This window comes from Stenella coeruleoalba (assembly GCF_951394435.1).
Source record: "Stenella coeruleoalba genome assembly, chromosome: 7".
Lineage (NCBI taxonomy): Eukaryota > Metazoa > Chordata > Mammalia > Artiodactyla > Delphinidae > Stenella > Stenella coeruleoalba.
The window spans coordinates 15,142,388-15,162,254 of NC_137153.1; the positions used below are offsets into that span (position 1 = coordinate 15,142,388).

At 34.7% G+C, this 19,867-nt stretch overlaps 1 protein-coding gene across 2 annotated transcripts in view; it reads right to left on the minus strand.

The window, feature by feature from the left end:
- Positions 1–19,867, minus strand: part of GLRA3 (glycine receptor alpha 3) — a gene marked incomplete at its 3' end in the record, with an annotated part of 156,881 nt that overhangs the window by 49,640 nt on the left and 87,374 nt on the right. For both annotated transcript variants that reach the window (XM_079926057.1, XM_079926056.1), the window contains exons 4-5: positions 12,152–12,375; positions 330–412 (exon numbers count right to left, since the gene is read on the minus strand). In XM_079926057.1, the coding sequence (XP_079782183.1) occupies positions 330–412; positions 12,152–12,375 (307 nt within the window). The remainder of the gene's footprint in view (positions 1–329; positions 413–12,151; positions 12,376–19,867) is intronic.

Here is a 19,867-nt window from a genome sequence, read left to right on the forward strand (position 1 = left end):
CTTGGACTACAGCAGACACTCCATTAAAAAGAATGGTAGTTTGTCTTTAATGGTCATCATCCTTTTTATCTTTGATTTGTATAGAGAGAATAGCTGTTTTTCAAGCTTAAAAAATGTTATTTCTAGTCCTGAATTTACTTCTTTATAACAGTATAGAGTGCATGTGCTGACAGACATCATTCCTTTCCATACTATGTAGAGGATAACATGCCCATTTAGTAAATGTTAGACAAAAACAATGACAAAATAAATTATCTATATAGCTCATCAAATATACATCTACTCTCTTTTTTTAAAGTATTCAGAAAAAGGAAGTTGTTCCTACTTACAGCTTTCCAGTTGCATAGTACAGGTCTGTACATCCATTGGAAAATTCTTGAGATCCATTGGACAGGAGAGTGTTAATGTCAATCTGAAAGAATTCAAAGTAATAAATTTTAAAAGAAATTTATAATATCATATTAATATTCTATTGTTCAAGGTACAATTGGAAAACCATGTTGCTTTGGTAATGACTAACATCTACTCAAATAAAATTTTTTCCAGCTTGGGTATGTCATTTACTGCAAAACAACGGTATTCTTTTACATCAATCTGGTCTGGGGGAAAAGAAAATCTGTATATATAAACGTGCAATCACGTTTATTTATTTATCTATTTATGTTTTCCTTCAGAGAGGGCTAGAGGTGTCTGAGACCCTTAAAAAAGATATTTGAGTGTGAGTTTTATAAAACGAATACCAAAGGCCAAAGACACACTTCTCCCAAATCACTGGGACAGCACTCCTGAGGAGGGAAGGAGATCCAGGGTTTGGAGTATGAGTGTGCAAAAGGCTGGGTGCAGGGAAGCAGTGTGTCTGACAATTTTCATCGTCTTTGTAACTACACTGAAGAACTTCTCAGTGAACACCCAGATAAAACACTCAGAATCTGGAGGTCTCCAAAATTCTCGGTATTAAAGAGGGCTTCCCTGTCATGGAATTAGAGCATTTCACCAGATCTTATCAGGGCCACGAAACAGCCCTCTCGAAAACGTGGGACACAATTCCATGCTCAACAATTGAACTTCTGATGTGGCTTCCCACAAAGTGAGATGATCTGATGGCCACCCCAGCGTTCCACCCACTTTTCCCCCTTCCAGAAAGCTTTAGTATGTCGGCATTCCAGATAATTCACTACTCTTGAATGTCTTTTTCTTCGAAAAGTATATTACTGAGATATCTTCAAGGATTACCAAGAATTTGTAGTTTCCGGACGTGAGAAAAAGAGGCCCAGATCCAAACAAACCTAAGTTTATTCAAACGAAGTTCTTTCCGGAGAACTCTCTAGCCAGCCCCTTTTATTGAAAGTCTTCCCATTGAAATGCAATATATTAGTGGGCACCTAGGCTGAGTCATTCACATAGACTCTGTGACCACAGAGTTTATGGTCTCAGATCACTTCATTTCACTCTATTTCAGTTTTCACATCTCCAAAAGGAAGATAAGAATAGTACTCTGGGGACATGTTGTGACCAATACATGAGTTAATACATATAAAACGCTCAGATGAGTGCTTGACACATAGTAAACACTAAATCAACATTAGTTATTAAGGATTACTAGTACATTCTCCCAACCCCAGCCTTCCCCATCTTCTCCTCCCCCAAATATATAGGATGCACACGAAGATGACTGAACTAAATCACTGGTAAGAAACTATTTAAAGTTTGAACAAAAAAATGGCCATCAGCTCCACTAAATGTAACCCCATTCTCCAAAGTGACATTTTTATGTAGCCCATAGACATAAAGTTATAATGGTGCATGTTTGACATTGAATACTCTTGGTGGGGCCCCAGTGACATCATTTGAGAGACATAAATGGACAGATGTGAAGCTGCTGGATTTTTAAGAGTCCCAGGGGATCATCTGACAATTCATTCAAGTCAGAGTCCAGAGCACACTAAAATAATTCACAGAATTTATTCTTCAAAAGCAGTTTTCTCCTAACTCAGCTAGGTTAAGTGATCCTGTAAGTGTGATCTTGTCCATTTGCAAAGTTCTCTCTTCAAAAGGCAATTGTAAAATCAGCTGGACACAATGTTCTCTGTCTTATAAAAGGGTTTATTAGAAGTGTATGAACAAATACATTTTGAACGTACACCCATTAATTTTCCAAACATCCAAGGCTCTCTGGTCAGCCAATTTCAAATGTTGGCTTAGAGAATTAATTCTGTGACCTTTTGTATGGAAGTAAATAGCATTCTCAGAATCTTCTCCAGATCTCACCATGCTTGTGATGTCAAATTCATATCCTAGCTGTTTTTCTGGCGTAAAAAAAAAGATATTACATAATTCTTAAAAAAAAAAAAAAGACCCCGGAAGGAATTATTTGGCAAAGAAAAACACTGTTTGTAGAACTTCTGTCATAACTCATATCCTGAAAAAGTCTATTTATTGACTTTCTTTTTGTTTAAGGTACAATACAATTGCTTCTTTAACAGCACAGGGATGAAAAAAATGCGTCGCCTTGGTGACTGTGATCCTGAATTTCTTTATCAAAACATTACATATAAATTAAAGATTTGTCCTGACCACATCAAAAGAAAACTAAATCAAGAGGTAATTAATCGCATTCTCCTGTTTTGGAAATGTCTTCTTGTGTAAGAGAGGACACAGAGTTCTCTTTTCTGAGACAAGACACACAAACAGGATGTGCGTTTTTTTAATTTTCCCCTTAAAAATTCTTGGCTTAGTGAAGCAGTAATTTTAAAAAAAGATGACTATAATCTATGACAAACAATTCACCTCATTAAAATCAAGGTATTACCCATTTTCAAACAAACATTTCCCAGAGTATGCTGTCTATCTCAACCATTAATTGAAGTATTAAAAAAGGCTTTCTGACTCCACTTTAAGTTCCTTATGCAAAAGATAAGTATTTTAATAGTTTTTAATATTTCTAAATTTAGTGTTATACGGACAATTGCCTCTTAGCTATCAGCTTTGAAGTATTATCTGTAATATCATACTAGGTAATACAGCTTTTGCTTACTATGTGGTAGGCACTATTTTAAATACTTTATATCTGTCTCAACTCATTTATTTCTTAACATGAATTTATAAGACAGGTAAGCTACATTACCTTTATTTAGAGATGAGGATATTAAGAGGTTAACTCACCTGATATTACAAAGCAGAAATTGATAGAGCTGAATTAGACGCTCTGGGGGTCTAGCTGTCCATTCTGTGCCCTTAACATTTAAGTCTACTGCCTTTCAAAGGCATCAGAACATTTTTCATGAAAATGAGTTATCTAATTAATATGACTTTTAAAATATATATTTCTATAACACAAGAAATGATACATCTCACACACTATTCGTTATTAAATTTAAAGTAAAAGATACATAAATGGGGCTTCCTTGGTGGCGCAGTGGTTGAGAGTCCGCCTGCCGATGCAGGGGACACGGGTTCGTGCCCCGGTCCGGGAAGATCCCACATGCCACGGAGCGGCTGGGCCCATGAGCCATGGCCACTGAGCCTGCGCGTCCGGAGCCTGTGCTCCGCAACGGGAGAGGCCACAACAGTGAGAGGCCCGTGTACAGCAAAAAAAAAAAAAAAAAAAAAATACATAAATGATTCTTCCCCCAAAAATCAGTTAACTTTAGAAAATATAAGGAATTTGCCCATGGATTTTACATATTTGCTTGAGTGATTTGATATTTTATCATGAATAATTCTACAGGAGAGATGAGATTGTTGGAGCACTAGAAGGAACATTGGTACTAGCGTTCTAATTGGAGTTTTGTTGTCATCCGATGATAGAGACGATCATAAAGCTTATTAACCCATCACAGTGCAAACTCAGTATTATTGATGGTCCCTTCAGGAAGCTGATATAAGCTGTGGACCTCTTCAGAAAAATATATAAAATCACACACATGCAGAAATCTCCTTACAACATATATTTTATGGCATTGTAAATTGATATCCTTTGAATAAACAGCCTCTTAAAAAGCATCTGTTGAAATCAGTTTGCCTTGTCTTTTAAAAAATTAATGTCTGTCAAAGTTCAAAAAATAAGTACATATTGTACAAGGAAACTTTAATTATTTTCACAACTGAATTTCAAAGAAAGTGGTTGTATTTAGCTTAAGTAAAAGTTGAAATTGTGTTATGATCTTTGACAACTCGCCGTGTTTGGTATTTTTGATGTAAAGTTTCTTCCTGGTATTTATTTGACGGTTAATACAATAATGCTTCTGCACTGTAAGTAGTAGGGTTGGATGTCCTGGTACATGTTAGTAGTATCAGTAAATGAAGCAGCAGATAATATTTAACTGCCCGTGATGTGCTTCCATTATCTTGTGGATAGGATGTTACCATCCCCATTTTCAATTGATAAAACCAAGGCTTAGATAGATTGTAATTTGCAAGAGTCCTCAAATTTGCTAATTTATGGATTCTGGAAAAGACCAGAACTTAAGCTTTTTTGGGTTTTGTTTTCTCTTTGGAAAGATAAAAATTAAAATCTTTAGTGCTAATTGTACGCCTGGCATTATCCTGAGTGTTTTACATAGATTATTTCAGGCTCAAGGTGATTAGTATTTTCACCATCATGCATGTAAGAAAAATGAGCCTTTCATAGGTAAAGAGACCTGCCCAAAATCACAGCTAGTAAATCACAGATTTACCTCCTGCTGGGTCTACCAAGATGGTAAGGCCCTGACAATACTTTCACCTGAGCCATTTCTCATGGCTGTTTGTGTAGCTGCTAATTTTGAGAGATGAGATAACATTCCCCTGGACAAAGAGAAGGTTTGCTTACAGCTTGCTATATAAAAGCAGTGGATTCCCCACACTCAGTGTTCCACAGCTGTGAGGCAGACCCGCAGGTGTGTCGTGCCCACCTGAGCCTGATGTACTGTTCCCACGAGACCTGAGGATCATGGGGAAGTTGAGCAAAGACCCTGAGGCTCCTGCTGCTTGCTGGCAATAAGGAATAAATTCCTTTGTCTCTGGCGCTGGAGTCCTGTGTCTGCAGTCAGCACTCATGAAATATTGGGTCGGCCAAAAAGTTTGTTCAGGTTTTTCCGTAACATGTTATACATACATACATACATATGATACATAATAGGCTAACTTTATAAGTAGAATAAAATCAAATCCCAAACTTGACGATCTAGAGTCATGTGTCTCACCCCAACACCCTCACTTGAAAAGCACTTCATTTAAAAAATATCAGTATAATTCATGGATATCATTTAGAAGTTCAGACAGTTATATAAAACATACCAAAATCAGCTGTACCTTTGCCCTGCCCATCCCTATCCCCAGTTCATTTCTAGCTCCTCAGAGGCAGCCTTCTTTAGATATGTGTCTGCAACTTACATTCATATATTTAAATTGCTATCACGTTATGCTTGATTTTTAAAATTTGCGAAGGTGTCTATTAAATTGCTACAAAGGAAAATAAGAATTTACTGCCCTTATACCACACTCTGTGTACACAACTCTCCAGCAGAATTCGAAATTCAGTTATGTAAACATTAATGGTTAAATTAATATGCAGTGTTTACATGTTGTGAATATGTAATTACTGTTCATGGTGAAGCTTAGTCATTTGCTGTAATTACAGTGCTTGGATAGCATTTTGTTTTTCCTAGTGTTAACAATTGTCTCATTTTAATCATCTCTTCCGTTTCTATTCCCTACTATTACTTCACACTCAACAAACTCCCTTTCAGAACCAAATCCCTCTCAGTGATTAAACAGGGCAGGCAATGGATCAATTCCTTGCTTTTCATAGAAATCTCATTTCTTTTTCTCATCTCCCTTTCTGGTCAGATATTGAACCTCTGTATTGATACTCTGATTTTCATATCCTTTCCTTCTGATTTCCTATTTCTTAATATCTTGATTCTACTTCTTGGAAGATTTCTTCACTTCATTTGTTCTTTGCAAGAACAAATATTTGATTGATGTTTTTTCCACTTTGGTTTACTATTTGCACTTTCTATGCTCTGAATGACTCCGTTTCTCCTTTCCTAAATGTCTCGTATTTCATGCCTGCTGTTGCATCATCTGTCCAGAGATTTTTATTTTTTCTTTATGGCCTTTTCTGCTCCCTGAATTTTCCCTTGAGTCATTTCTTTGTTTCTTTAATTTTCTTCTCTTTGCTCTTTATTTCCTCTGCATGTGTATTCTGGCCTCTGCTTCTTTTTTCATTACTGGTCCTATTGCAGGATGTCCTCCAATGTCTGTTTATATTGAAGAACGAGGTACTAAAAACTATTTGGAGTGCAACTAACAGCAGATGATTCACTGAGTAATGGTCTTCACCATAGGATGGCTGCCCAGATTTTTCACTGGTGGTTCCCCAACTGTCTGTACATCTTTCCTCTTGGGCATTTTAGGGGGAATAGGAATATCACCATTCAGTGTGCAGAACTCACAGAACCCTCATTTTCTTGGGGTGATGCTTCACCACAGATGCCAGGTGTGCCTGGAGTCTCTACTCTCCAGAAGTTCTTGGCCCAACTTGTGGAGGTTTTCTGTTCTCCTGCTTTCTGCCCAGTTCAGAAGGCAAAAAGTTAGATCCTAGTCTGAAGAACACAGGCAAGAAAATCAGGATAAAGGACTCACTGTCATTCCTGCTTAGGTTACATCAACTCTTTTGCTTTATCTCCTTTCTAGCCCCCATTTTCTTATTTATTTATTTAGGCTGTGCCAGGTCTTAGTTGCGGCATGTGGGCTTCTTAGTTGCGGCATGCATGCAGGATCTAGTTCCCCAACCAGGGATCGAACCCAGGCGCCCTGCATTGGGAGTGTGGAGTCTTGCACACTGGACCACCAGGGAAGTCCCCTAGACCCCATTTTCTGAAGTCCTACCTGCCTCGAATTTCTAAAAGTTTGAGGATATTATTTTCTTCCTTTTGCATTCCCCCACCTTGGCTTAGGTTTTGGTTATCTCTGTGAAGTCAGTTTTCACAAGTGCATTCATTTTCAAGTTTCCTAAAATATCTTGTCATTACTCATCTGTCACTGTTTTCTTTCCCATTACTTTCATCTTCCTGTGTGTTAATGTCATTTCATTCCTTATTCAGTTTATTTCTTTGTTTTAGTGGCTTTAAGAAGGAAGTACATCAGCCATAAAAAGGAAAGAAATTGGGTCATTTGTAGAGATGTGGATGGACATAGAGAGTGTCATACAGAGTGAAGTAAGTCAGAAAGAGAAAAGCAAATATCGTATATTAATGCATATATGTGGAATCTAGAAAAATGGCACAGATGATCTTAGTTGCAAAGCAGAAATAGAGACACAGACGCAGAGAACAAATGTATGGATACCAAGGGGGAAAGGGGTGGGGTGGGAGGAGTTGGGAGACTGGGATTGACACATATCCATTATTGATACTATGTATAAAATGGACAACTGACAAGAATACACTGCATGGCACAGGGAACTCACCTAGTGCACTAGGTGCACTAGGGAGGGAAGTCCAAAAGGGAGGGGATATCTGTATGTGTACGGCTGATACATTTGGTTGTTCAGTGGAGGCGAACACAACATTGTAAAGCAACCATACTCCAATAAAAATTAATTTAAAAAATAATTAGAAAAATATTTTAAAAGGAGGAAAGAGATTTCAGAAAGTATAATTGCAAATTATACTGTCTCCAGATGATTATCAATTGAAGTAAATTGGCCTCCTAATGGTAGTTCAAGTAATCACAGATTAAGCTAAAATGCTGTCACCAAGGTGCTAGGAAATATGAAGAATTTTAAGGCAGAGAAAATGAAGAAATAAACATGTACCAAAAAAAGAGAAGGAAGTAGTGAGAAATGGATAAGTTCAATGAGTCAGGTTTGCCAGGATATTTTGCTTCTTTCTTTGAACAGGCAGGAAAGCAGATCTCTCATGAAACATCACAGATGCTCCATTTGTAAACTGAACAAGATTTTTTTTTCCTAGCACAACTTTTGTTAACAAAGAAACTGTTTGCCATTTGAAAATTTCAAAGTCCTGTGAGATTTCCAAAAACAACTCACAAAAAAATGAATTTAGTCTTTGATCATGTGAGCCAGGATAAAGCAAACAAAAACCAGGGGCCAAGAGACATCATCAGTTTCATCTGAACTCATACTGAAAGACGAAAAATGCAGTTCTGAATTATTCTATAACTTTTCTCAAAATATTAGAAGAAATGTGGGAAATTCATAATGGATGGCACCATTTTCCAAGTCCAATGACTTGATATAAACAACTAAATAGCCGTAATCATATAGGATACAATAGAATACACACACACATTGCATTTCAATATTCTATCAATGGAAATCTTCTAGACATTATTATTTTGCAGAATGATTATTTCATGCTACCTGGTGATATATTCTTGCAACCTATGACACCCAAAATCTGTCTGAAATGAAAAGGTACCTTACAATTAAAAATAAATTATACCTTTCACAAAGTTAATTTTCAAATTAGCAGGAAAAGAGGTAAATTTGCTTTGTTTACACCTGGCATGGATCCCCTGATAGCCATCAGAAATCCACATCACAGAGGAGTCAAGGGTCGTGACTTCAGGTTAAAAGCCTCTGTCGCTTAAAACATATGTATTTAATTCATAAGTAATATATAACTCTTACTGAAAAAGTCAAACAATATTAACTTACATATAGTGAAATCTATAGTTCATCTTTATTTCTACCCAAGTTTTACAGCTCATTTCCATAACTGGTTATTCTTAACCAATTGTGGGCATCCTTCTGCACTTCTTGTATGGAATTAGATATACGTGTATCTTTCCATACACTTTTAGGCTTAAATATATAGAATGTTTTAAACAAAAATAAGCATGAAACATTTCTAACCTTAAAGATATTTTGGAGTCTTTTTCTTATGAATACATTTAGGTCTATCTCATGCAGGGTACTTCTTGATGTTGGGCTATCATTGTGTTCTGTCTTGTTCTCATTTGTGAATATATAGGGTCTTTTCTTTTGTTGCTATTTCAGTGTTGCAGCGGGCATCTTTGTAAATGTGTCTTGTGTACACGTGAACACATAAGTAATGTAAATTCCTAGAAGCAGAATTGTTGAGGTGAAGGATAAGTGTATTTTATATTTTTATATATACTAAGAAATCATCTTCCCCAACAGTTAATTTCAAGTCATATGCCTACAAAAGGGTATCAGACAATGCTGACTATTACATCTTGTTAATTTCTGCCAATATGTTTATAAAAAATGTTTTATTATTTATTTTTCATTTTCCCTTACATCAATGTTATAATTTTTGCTTCAACTGTCAAATATAATTTAGAAAACTTAAGAGGAGAAGAAAAATCTATTATATTTGCTCATATTTCTGAAGACAGTTTCCTTTCTTCCTTCTTGACGTTCCAACGTTTCTTCTTTTATTATTTCCTTTCTGTTTAGAAAACTTCCTTTAGCTATACTTTCAGGGGAGTTCTACTAGTAACAAATTCTCTTAGTTTTCCTTTATCCAAGGTCTCAATTTCCCCTTCATTCCTGAAGGATATTTTCACTGGGCACAAGATTCTAGGATGACAATTCCTTTCTTTCAGCACTTGAAAAATATGTGTCACTTCTTTCTGGTTTTTGTCATTTCTGATGAGAAATTTTTTTTCATTTCAATTATTTTTCCCCTATAGATAAGCTGTTGTTATTCTCTGGATGTTTTCAGGATTTTTATTTAGTTTTCAGAAGTTTGTGTATGATGTGACTTGGTATGAATATCTTTGGGATTTAATTCAATATCTTGAATCTGCAGGTTTATGCCTTTTGCAAAATGTATATGCAAGTTTCAGTCATTAATTCCTCTAGTATTTTTTGTAGCTCTATACCCTAGTCTCCCTCTCCATCTGATTGTTAGACTTTTGTTATACTGCCAGAGGTCCCTGAGGCTCTGTCCTCCCCTGGTCCCCAATCTATCATTTCTCTGTTGTTCAGAGTGGGTAATTTTTTTACTATTCTTAGAGTTCACTGAATCTTTGTCCTCTCCATTTTTCTACTGAGCCCATCCACTAGGTTTTTATTTTAATTATTGTATTTTTCAGTCCTAAAATTTTTATTTGGTTCCACTTTATACCTTCTATTTCTTTGCTGAGGCTTTCTATTTTTTTATTGCTTTCAAGCATATTTGTAAGTGTTCACTGAATAATTTTTGTCATGGCCATTTTAACGTCTGTTGATAATTTTAACAACCTCATCATCTTGCTGTTGGCATCTGTTGATTTCTTTTTTCATTCAGTTTCAGGACTTTCTGGTTCTTTGTATGGTGAATGATATTTGGTTGAAGCCTAGACATGTTTACAATATTTTATGAGACTCTGGATCTTATTTAAACCTTCTGTTTGCACTGGTTTTCTCTGACACTGCTCTGTCAGGGCAAGGGGGTGTGGGTGCTACCTTATTCCTTCCAGGTAGAGGTAGAAGTCCAGTTCATATCCCAGTCTAAGATTTATAAAGAAAAAATTATCCCACGAATTCACTTCCATGTTGTTTCTTGGGTTCCAAGGTCCTTACTCAGTCAATGTTATTATGACTACCATTGGGAGTCTCCCCAAGTTTGTGATAGACATTGTGTCTAGGGTTTTCAGTTGTACTTGGCAGAAGAACTAGGGAAAACTATATCTGCTCCATCTTCCCACTATCTTTTTATACTTATGCTTTTTAGTAATTTTCCAAAAAGGTTCAAAATTCTCTTGCTTAGACCTAGGATTCACCACTAAGCTATTCATTCATATGGGAGCACAGGGCTTAATTAGTGAATGAGACCTGAAATCTTCCTTTATGTATTATGCAACAATTAATGATTCAGGATTATATTAACACATATTAGCTAGTTTTCAGAAATCTGATGAAAGTGTCAATTCACAATAGAGTGATGTCACCTTGTCATTCTTAGGAAATGACAAATGTATTGAAAGGAAATTTGTTCACATGGAATAGAAAAATATGCAAAACAGATATAATATACTGGGATAGAGATATTAGCATTATTTACAAAACCACTTTGTAGAAAAATGTTTTCAAAATCACTAAGCTACTAAGATTAAATTTTCATTCCTGTTATTTCTATTTTATACTATTACCTGGCAAAAATAGCAACCATCCCTGATATTGAACAGATGAACTCAAAATCAAATATACCCATTCCTGATGAGAAGAAAAGTTAACAAAAGGGAAAATAGAGAGGTAAAATCTAAGGAATTAATATTCAGGCTACAGCTCCAATATTAAGTTTACCTTGATACCTTTAAAACATGTTACTGATGATACAAATATTTTTGAAGCAGTTGCCTATTACAATAAATAGAGCATATTGTCTCCTCTAAGAAATATGACATGAATTCTCGTCCTAACTTCCTGTTTTTTTTTAAATTGAACTAAGTGATAAAAATAATTATGGAAAATTTAAGATAACCATTTTATTTTAGAATGTTTAGAATAGTTTTCAGATGGCACACAAGTCATCAAGTAGATTAGTGTAGCTATTTACTGAATCTATACCTGTTTGCTATTAAATGAACAGCCAAAGCTAAATGAGTTCTAAAGTTCAACTGTCAAGAAATGTTATTTTTTGTATTTATATTTTGGTATTATTGTTATGTTTTGATATTAGCTTTAAAAGGCTACATGGTCTTCTGAGAAATGTATAATAAATAACTAAAATGTAAATAAGATCTTTTTCTAAAGGATGACCACAGAAGCTCAAGGACATCTTAAAAAATACATACACCTGATAAATAATTTATGGGAAATGAATCCCAGACAAGAAAACTTAAATATTTCTTCACGTATAAATATTTAAAGGAAGTATGCATACATAAAAATACAATCACAACATATGATTCAGGCTACGTTCAATTTGCCTTTAAACCACCCACTAACTTGGCTGATGTAAGAACCTGGGCCATTTGTTAAACAAGTGGATTTCCAAGAGTTACTCATATAGTTCTTGGATCTGGAACTTGGTGTCTTATTGTTGATTAAATATATTTGGGAAATGGTATAGTGGGGACTTAAGTGGAACAATGAAAGCACTTACTCAAAAATTTTAAAACACTCACTAAAAACTAAAAAAAACCTGCTGCTCTGTTTCACTGAAATCAGGGATTTAAGCCTATGGCTCACCTTATTGAATAAAGAACATTCCCATTCTTGAAAATTCTTAACAATTTGTTGTCTGTAGTAACTTCATGAAAGTTGGCTCCCTTTTCATTGGCAAAGAACAAATCAGGTTTCCAAATGGAGTCCAACATGGAAGGGTCTAGGTCTAAGGAGTCATCAGGATATTCACTATATGCAAGTCGAGGATCGTTCCATTTCTGACGAAGAAAGATATTCACTCTGTAATCCTGTGACAAAAGAAAGAAAGGGTGAAAAAAGCCTGGTTTAAAATATTTAGACTTGTATGTGTTAGTCTTTGGGCTGCTCTGAATTATAGCAAAAGCCACTGACATCCTTGTGAGCTTTCCATACCCCTCAATCCTCACTTGTTACCACCAAGAGTCGTTCTAGTTCTGAGGATTTGCCCAGGTTTTTTGTGATCTATATGCCTCCAAAGAAAAGGCCATAGAAGAGTACAATTTTATCATGCTTGTATTTTGCTGTTCCATTAGAATTTTACTCTCCTGGCTTGCCCGAATAAAATATTGGATTGCTATTAGACACTCAGAATAAAATATTTTCGGATTTGCATTTATTTTCTAGAACCATTTCTTTTAGTAGGTATCCTTTAGCATCCAGAATGCATTTAGTGAAATTTTCTTGAAAGCTGTCTATTTTCTAAAAATGAACATATGTACTTCTTTACAATAAAGGCACATTTTCTCATCTTTAGTATAATATGTAAGTTCTATGAAATTGGTGATTTGGTAAAAATAAAAGGTGGTTTTCAAATAAGGGATGAAACCTTTTGCTAGGTGTCCCATGTGTTTTCCAAAGTGACAAATCCTTTAAGATTTGACTTAAGAGATTTCCCAATTAGACCTTTCATAATTAAGTTAAAAGAAGAATCAATGATTTCAAAGTCTTGCTCACGATTTCCAGACTAATGTATAGAGTGACAAAGATTGATAGCTACGTGTATGTGTGGTATTTTTACACAGTATATAAGTACTATCTATGACTTTACAAATACAATTTTCCCCTTAGACTTTTGAAACGAGCAAATAAACATGCAGACTTCATTATAAGTATAAGTGAACATTTTAAGAAAGCTTCATTTCCACAAAAAATAGCCAGGGCTGGAGATATTCAGAGAAACTGAATATCAGTTTTCGTCTATTTTTTCATTCCTTGAATACCAAATTACCAGTAGTCAGAATACAGTGACCAAGCAATCACAAAGAATGCTTCCGTAATATCAGACCCGTAGATTGGTTATCTTGCAAGGAGGTCAGATTCAGAGTTTGTAGTGAATGTTACAAATGTATATGTGGCCTTGATCATTAGTTGTGCACTGAGATCCCTGTCTTCTAACTGTAACTAAGGTTACATACCAGATAGTATTTTTTCTGCTTTCTAGGTGCCCCATGTATTTTCCAAAGTGACAATGGAGCAGAGGTCACTTCAGCTTTCTACCACAAAGCTCACGATAATGTGGAAATCTCACCAGCCTCGAGAATCTGCAGAACTTATAAACGGGGATACATGAACAAGCTTCTACCAGACAAGGACGGGTCATCCTCTCCTAGACTAGGGTTCAGAGCCCCAAGAAGCACAGCTCCATGGCTGGTGGCCAGTTCCTGCATCCCTCGCTGTCCTGTAATCTGTGCATCCACCCTAACTACCACCAAACACATTTAGTCCAATGATTGGACTAAAGTCAGTTTCTCTCTGCCTGACCTCTAGGGAGGACTAAAGCAAGACAAGTTATAATGATACTTGCCAGGAAAAATAACTGACTCGTAAAGAATTTCCTTTTGGACTGATTCTTAAGACATATTTTTAAAGGTGAAGTATTTTTATGCTGTAACAAATTTATTGATTGAGAACACTCTGTGATGCTAAAATAAAAAGTCCTTTTAAGCTGTAGTCTATGTGATAAATTTGGTAGACTCTCCCCATCTTTATGTGATTGGTTTACTGATAAACTTTATAGACACAATCTCAGATCTTCCAGGAATGCTTTTTGCTCCAAGAAGGAGCTGAAAAAGGACATCAAGTAGACTTCAGTTTCTGTTTCTAAATCACACAAGGAAAACATCAACTGTCATCTGTCACCAAGGCCGAATGTTATCCTGTATCCATTGTGCTCTTTTTGTGAATAACCAGGACTATCTTTGTTTACTAACATGTTGAGGTCTTCGGTTTAGAGCCAAGGTTCAAAGCAAAACTGAAAAATGACCATTTCCTGAAAACCCAGAAACTTAGGTTTCAACAGTCCTCACAATTTGGGTTTTGACCTGCCTGCAAATGAACATTGTAATGGGAAGCTTCCCATCTGTGCTCAGCAACCGATTATATTATTTCTGAATCCTGATCATAAGTGAAAATGTGCAAAGAAAAGGGTATAAAAAACATTCAAATAATACCACTCTAAAAAAAGTCCTTGTAACTCAAGTTGAAATAACTTGCTTATAATAAAAGGCCATGGACCAAAGAAGGAAAGAGCTTTGCAAAACAGAGACAAATGGATGTGTATGCAGCATATGAAAAAAAATGTCAAGTGGACTTACTAAAGCCAGTTTAAAGATTCAGTCATTCCTTGGACATACTTAAAGACTAAGTGTTTCTGTTTGTTTGTTTTGGGGGGAGGTTTCTGTTTTATTTATTTATTTATTTATTTATTATTTTTATTAACAGTGTTGTGTTAGTTTCAGGTGTAAGTGTTTTATTAAAGGAATCTTCCCTGTTTGCCCTGGCTATGCTTCTATAAGGATGAAAATGTAGAAAGCTTATATGTGAGTAAAAAAAGAAGAAGAATAAATATGAGATAATACATCATGAGAATGAAATCAATATTTGTATCTCACATTTCTAAAATCCACCCATGTATTGAATTCATTCATAAATCTTATAAGGCAGCTGAATTGACATTTACGTGTATGGAATCATTATATTTTAGAACAGAGACATTAATGATTCTTTTTCCCTAGAAACTTCTTTTGTAGTAATATACATTTTTGCAAACCCTTCAGAAATTAATTTTATTTTTTCATCATTTTGCATGTTACACAATTAATGAGTTATTTTAAATGTTATGTAAGTGTATTATTAATCTTGTACAACAGTGATAGAAATGTAATCATTATTTCATAATATAGAAAGACTAATTTTGACATTCAAATTTTATTATTATTATTAGAATAGAGTGTATCACGCTATTCTAATCACTTTAAATTAATTGTGTAGGAAAATATTTTGTTGACCAAGTAAAATTATATATCATGTTTGGATTCGAAAATAAGTATCCATTAATACGTGGTTTAAATTCCATCTGTATGTCACATAGTAAAAGAAGAACCACACTAAATTTTCTGACCTAGTATTTGAAATTCTTACATTATGAGGTACAAATAAATAATAATTCTATTAGGCGAATATTATAATGATTATAATATACCAGGCTCAGAAGTAAGTCTTCTTGGGATCAAATGTCAGCTCTCACAGTGAATAGCTTTCTAATCTCCCTGCACCTTGTTTGTTCAACTGTGAAATAGGGATGGTTATAACAGCACATCCTCTGATAGAGTTCTTGTGAACATTGGATTGATCCACATAAAGTACGTAGAACCACACTCATTAAATGTTAGACCCCCAAAATTAGAAGCCATATTAGATAGAAATTTGCTTGCATTTTCTGTTTCTAAATTAGTTTTGAAGTACTAGGGACATTTTGATTTGAATCTGGGATAGTTGAATTTGCCATAGAAGAATATGGGACAGATAATTGTAATGTTGAAATCTGGTGAATAATATCTTTGAAAATTTGCAGAACTATTATGATAAGCTTATCGTTGACTTCTGTATTTCAACATTTCTGTATTTTTATATTTTGTCTTTAATCAATTGCCCCTCCTCCCTCTTTATATATAAACATACATACATATACATTTTAAATTTGTTTGAGTATATAAGGCCCTTTTCCCTCATAGCAAATACAGCCGTTCACGTTTCACTTTGTGCCAGATGTTATACTAGGTGCTTCATGGGTTACTTCTACTATTCTCATAGCAAATCTGTGAGGCAGGTGTGATTATTATGTGTGCTTAGCTTCACAGATGTGGAGAAAGGAACAAAGACACATTAAGTAACTTCAATGGGATTACAGAGCTAATAAATGAAAGAGCTATAATCCAGACCAGAAGTTCTGATTTCAGCGTTTTAACGATATACTGACTGCATAATACACTGCCACTCATGATTGCTTTGTATGCAAAACAAACATTTTATAAACTAACGCAGATTCTGGTTTATGTGGTTTATGGTGGGGTCTTTTGGTAAGGAATTTGAGGACTTACTGATCAACATGCTCGCTGATGGGAAATTGCAAGCACTAAAACTAAGTGTTCCCAGATTAAATCGAATTGTTGCCACATTGTCATTTGTCCTTAGGGGTACCCTGGTGGGAGACCAAATTTAGTAGAGAGCACAACCCTATGTATCAGCTAAAATGACATATAGAATATTATTGTCTTATTTTGCCTTACAGGGAAGCATAGGATTGCTAGAAATGAACTGAAATGACCAATTAGAAAAAAAGTAGAAAGAATCACCTAAAGTTAACAAAGAAAGTTAAGTACTTCTCTTTTCTTTGGTTCATAATTCAGTTAATTTTTAAATTCCTTAGTGTTTTCAGGCAATTTCTAATCCAGTAGCTAAGCCTACCCCCAACCCCTTCCCCCTTCCTTTTCTCCCTGCCTTCTCACTCCCTCATTTCTGCACTTTTGTGCCCTTTCCTCTCCTTCCTTCTCTATTCCTTTCTGTTTCTGTGTCTCTGTCTCCCTCTCTCCTCCTCCCCTTCACTCACAAACCTGCCCGCAGCACTCCTGCCCCCTCTGCCTCTTTAAAACCTGCTGCCAAATTATTATTTTGTTGTTGTGGGCAGGTGTTTTTACATTGTATTGTTACAGATCAAAGAAAATATATATCTACAATGCTGCCACTGTTGATACCTTAATACCTTTGTTTTCTTTCCTTCCTACACATTTTCACACAGTTGAAATTTATCATACCTGCTCTATGCATCCTTCATTTCACTTAATGTATTTTATGCATTTCCTGGTAATCCTCTTAATCATCATTCCAGTGGCTATATGATGCACTTTTCTTACACAAATACTTTTTCATGTGATTGAAAAGGGTCTAGTGCCTATGGAATTACGCAGTTTGTGAAAAACTGAAATGTGTTCATTTATTTTCAATAACCAAATATATTTTTTTGCTTTATGTCTCAATAAATCTGAGCAAGAATTAGGAGTATAAAGTATTTCTAAAAAAGAATGTGCCAGGCATATAATCAGAAGGTAATATGTCTAAAACAAGACTCTTTGAAAATGGCACTGTAAAAATAATCATCACAAAACAGCACAACAATAACCACCAAGTACAGTATTTTTTCTGGACCACTTGAATGCTTTCCAGTTGATTGTAAAAATTTTCATCTAAAATGGGGTTTGTAGTGGCAATTATCACTGCCTTTCTTATTTATAATTTGATTTAATGAGAATGGTTTTACGAATTCAACATTCAGTATACTAATTAATCTTTTGAAAAAGATGCTCTTTCCCAGGTTAAAGAATTCAGTTTCTACCCCTATTTTTAAAGTTATTGATGATACTGTTGAAGCTATTGTTAGGAGGTGGTACTTAACCTTATTAAATTATTGGAAATTTATTTGAGAGTCATGTGGTTTTTAACTTGATACAAATTTTGCCCCAGTATATCATTAATCATTTACTGTCTGTAAAAAGTAAGATGTGAATACCTAATGGTATATACATATATTGGAGCACGTGTACATTGAAAAGTTGAGATAGATTATATTTTTTTAGCTAAAAACTCAACAGAATTTATTCAAATATTAAAAGACCAATATTATTCTCAAAGTTATTTAGCATTATGCAGCAAATGCTTATTTTATCATATATTGCCAACCTGGAATTTAGTTTAGTGTTGATAATACAATAGTGAAAGATAATCTCTGCTCTCCAATTGCTCACTATATTGTAGAAGATAGCCTGTAAACAGATAATTTTTTTCACATTATAATTGCTATGTTGGAGGCATGTACAGCAAGCTAGGAAAACACAAAGAAGGGCTAGCTAATAGGGACCAAGGTGGAGTGGTTGGGGAAGACTTCCTGAGGAAAATCTAATTGGGCTTCGTTTTCAAAATGAAATAAAATTTAGCTGGGCAAACATTGGGGCCATAATAAAACGTGTCCTGTAAAATATTGGACAGAAAATCCAGTAACCACTAGATTTTTGTATGATTAATATAGGAATCTGGCTGAATCTTAATTATTATAATTTTTATATATATATGGGGCCCTATGACTGCAAATTATTTTCTGGATGAAGGTACAAACTATATATACTTCTTAAAAGTATTGCTGTCTTACAAGACAAGAAGAGGATTCTTCAAAGACAAAAAGAGTAGCAAAAATAAGAGTGAGCTAAAACCAAAGGAATGATAAACAAACACAAATGCCTAAACTGGGAGACTGAGCCTTGGGCCACCACAAGGTAGAAAAACAGAACTTGTGACTGAGGATTAATTAATTAGACCCTCAATATTATCATAGATTAGGTTGAAACAAATATGAGCTCATAACAATGACAATACTTTAACTAAAGACAAAAGAAACCAGACATGAGCAGACATGGACTTCAATGGAAATACCAGATCAAGAATAGGAAATAAACATGTAAAATGTATTTAAAGAAATAAAAGATAAAGTTGATAATAGGAAGCTATAATACCAGAAATAGTTTTTAAATAATCGAATAGAATAATAAATGAAATGAAAATATAATTGTTGAAATTAAAAGTTTAATGAATGTGTAAAAGCATATAAGAATCAGTTGAAATGAGACTTGAACAGAATGTACAGCTAAAGAAATATCCCAGATTAAAATAGTGGGAGAAAGGGAGAAAGAAAAATTTTTTTAAAGTTGAGTCTTTAAGGATAAAATGGAAAAACCTGAAGTAATCTGCATCTAATTAGGATCCAAGAAGGATGAATTAGAGTAGAGAAAGCCAATAGTCAGAGAAAATGACAAGGATTTTCAGAACAAACATAAGAAACTAATGCTCAGATTCAGAGAACTCAAAATATATCAATAAAGGTATGTAAAAATAAGTTTATATGAAGACATTATATGAAAACTGCAGAATAGCAAAGGAAAAGAAAATACCTTTTAAAAAAATCACCTTTCTATTGCCAAATAATATTTCATTGTGTGGAATATCACATTTCATTTATTCATTCATCAAAAAGGAATGGAGTACTGACACATGCTACAACATGAATGAAATATTACACTAAAGAGGCCAATTACAAAAGACCATGTATTGTACGATTCCATTTATAGAAAATGTCCACATCAGACAAACCTATGGAGACAGAAAGTAGATTCCTAGTTGAGGGGAAGCAGGGAGTGACATGGATGTTAGGGAGTGATAAATGTCCAAAAATATTTGTGATGATGGTTGTGCAACTGTGTGAATATTCTAAAAATCACTTAATTATAGACTTTAGTTAGATTAATTGTATGGCATGTGTACAGTAAGTACTTATCACCTATACTGGAAAATACTTAGACTGGCAGCAGACTTCTCAACATCAATAATGAAATTCACAATATAATGGGTCTATTTACTCAAAATACTAAGAGAAAA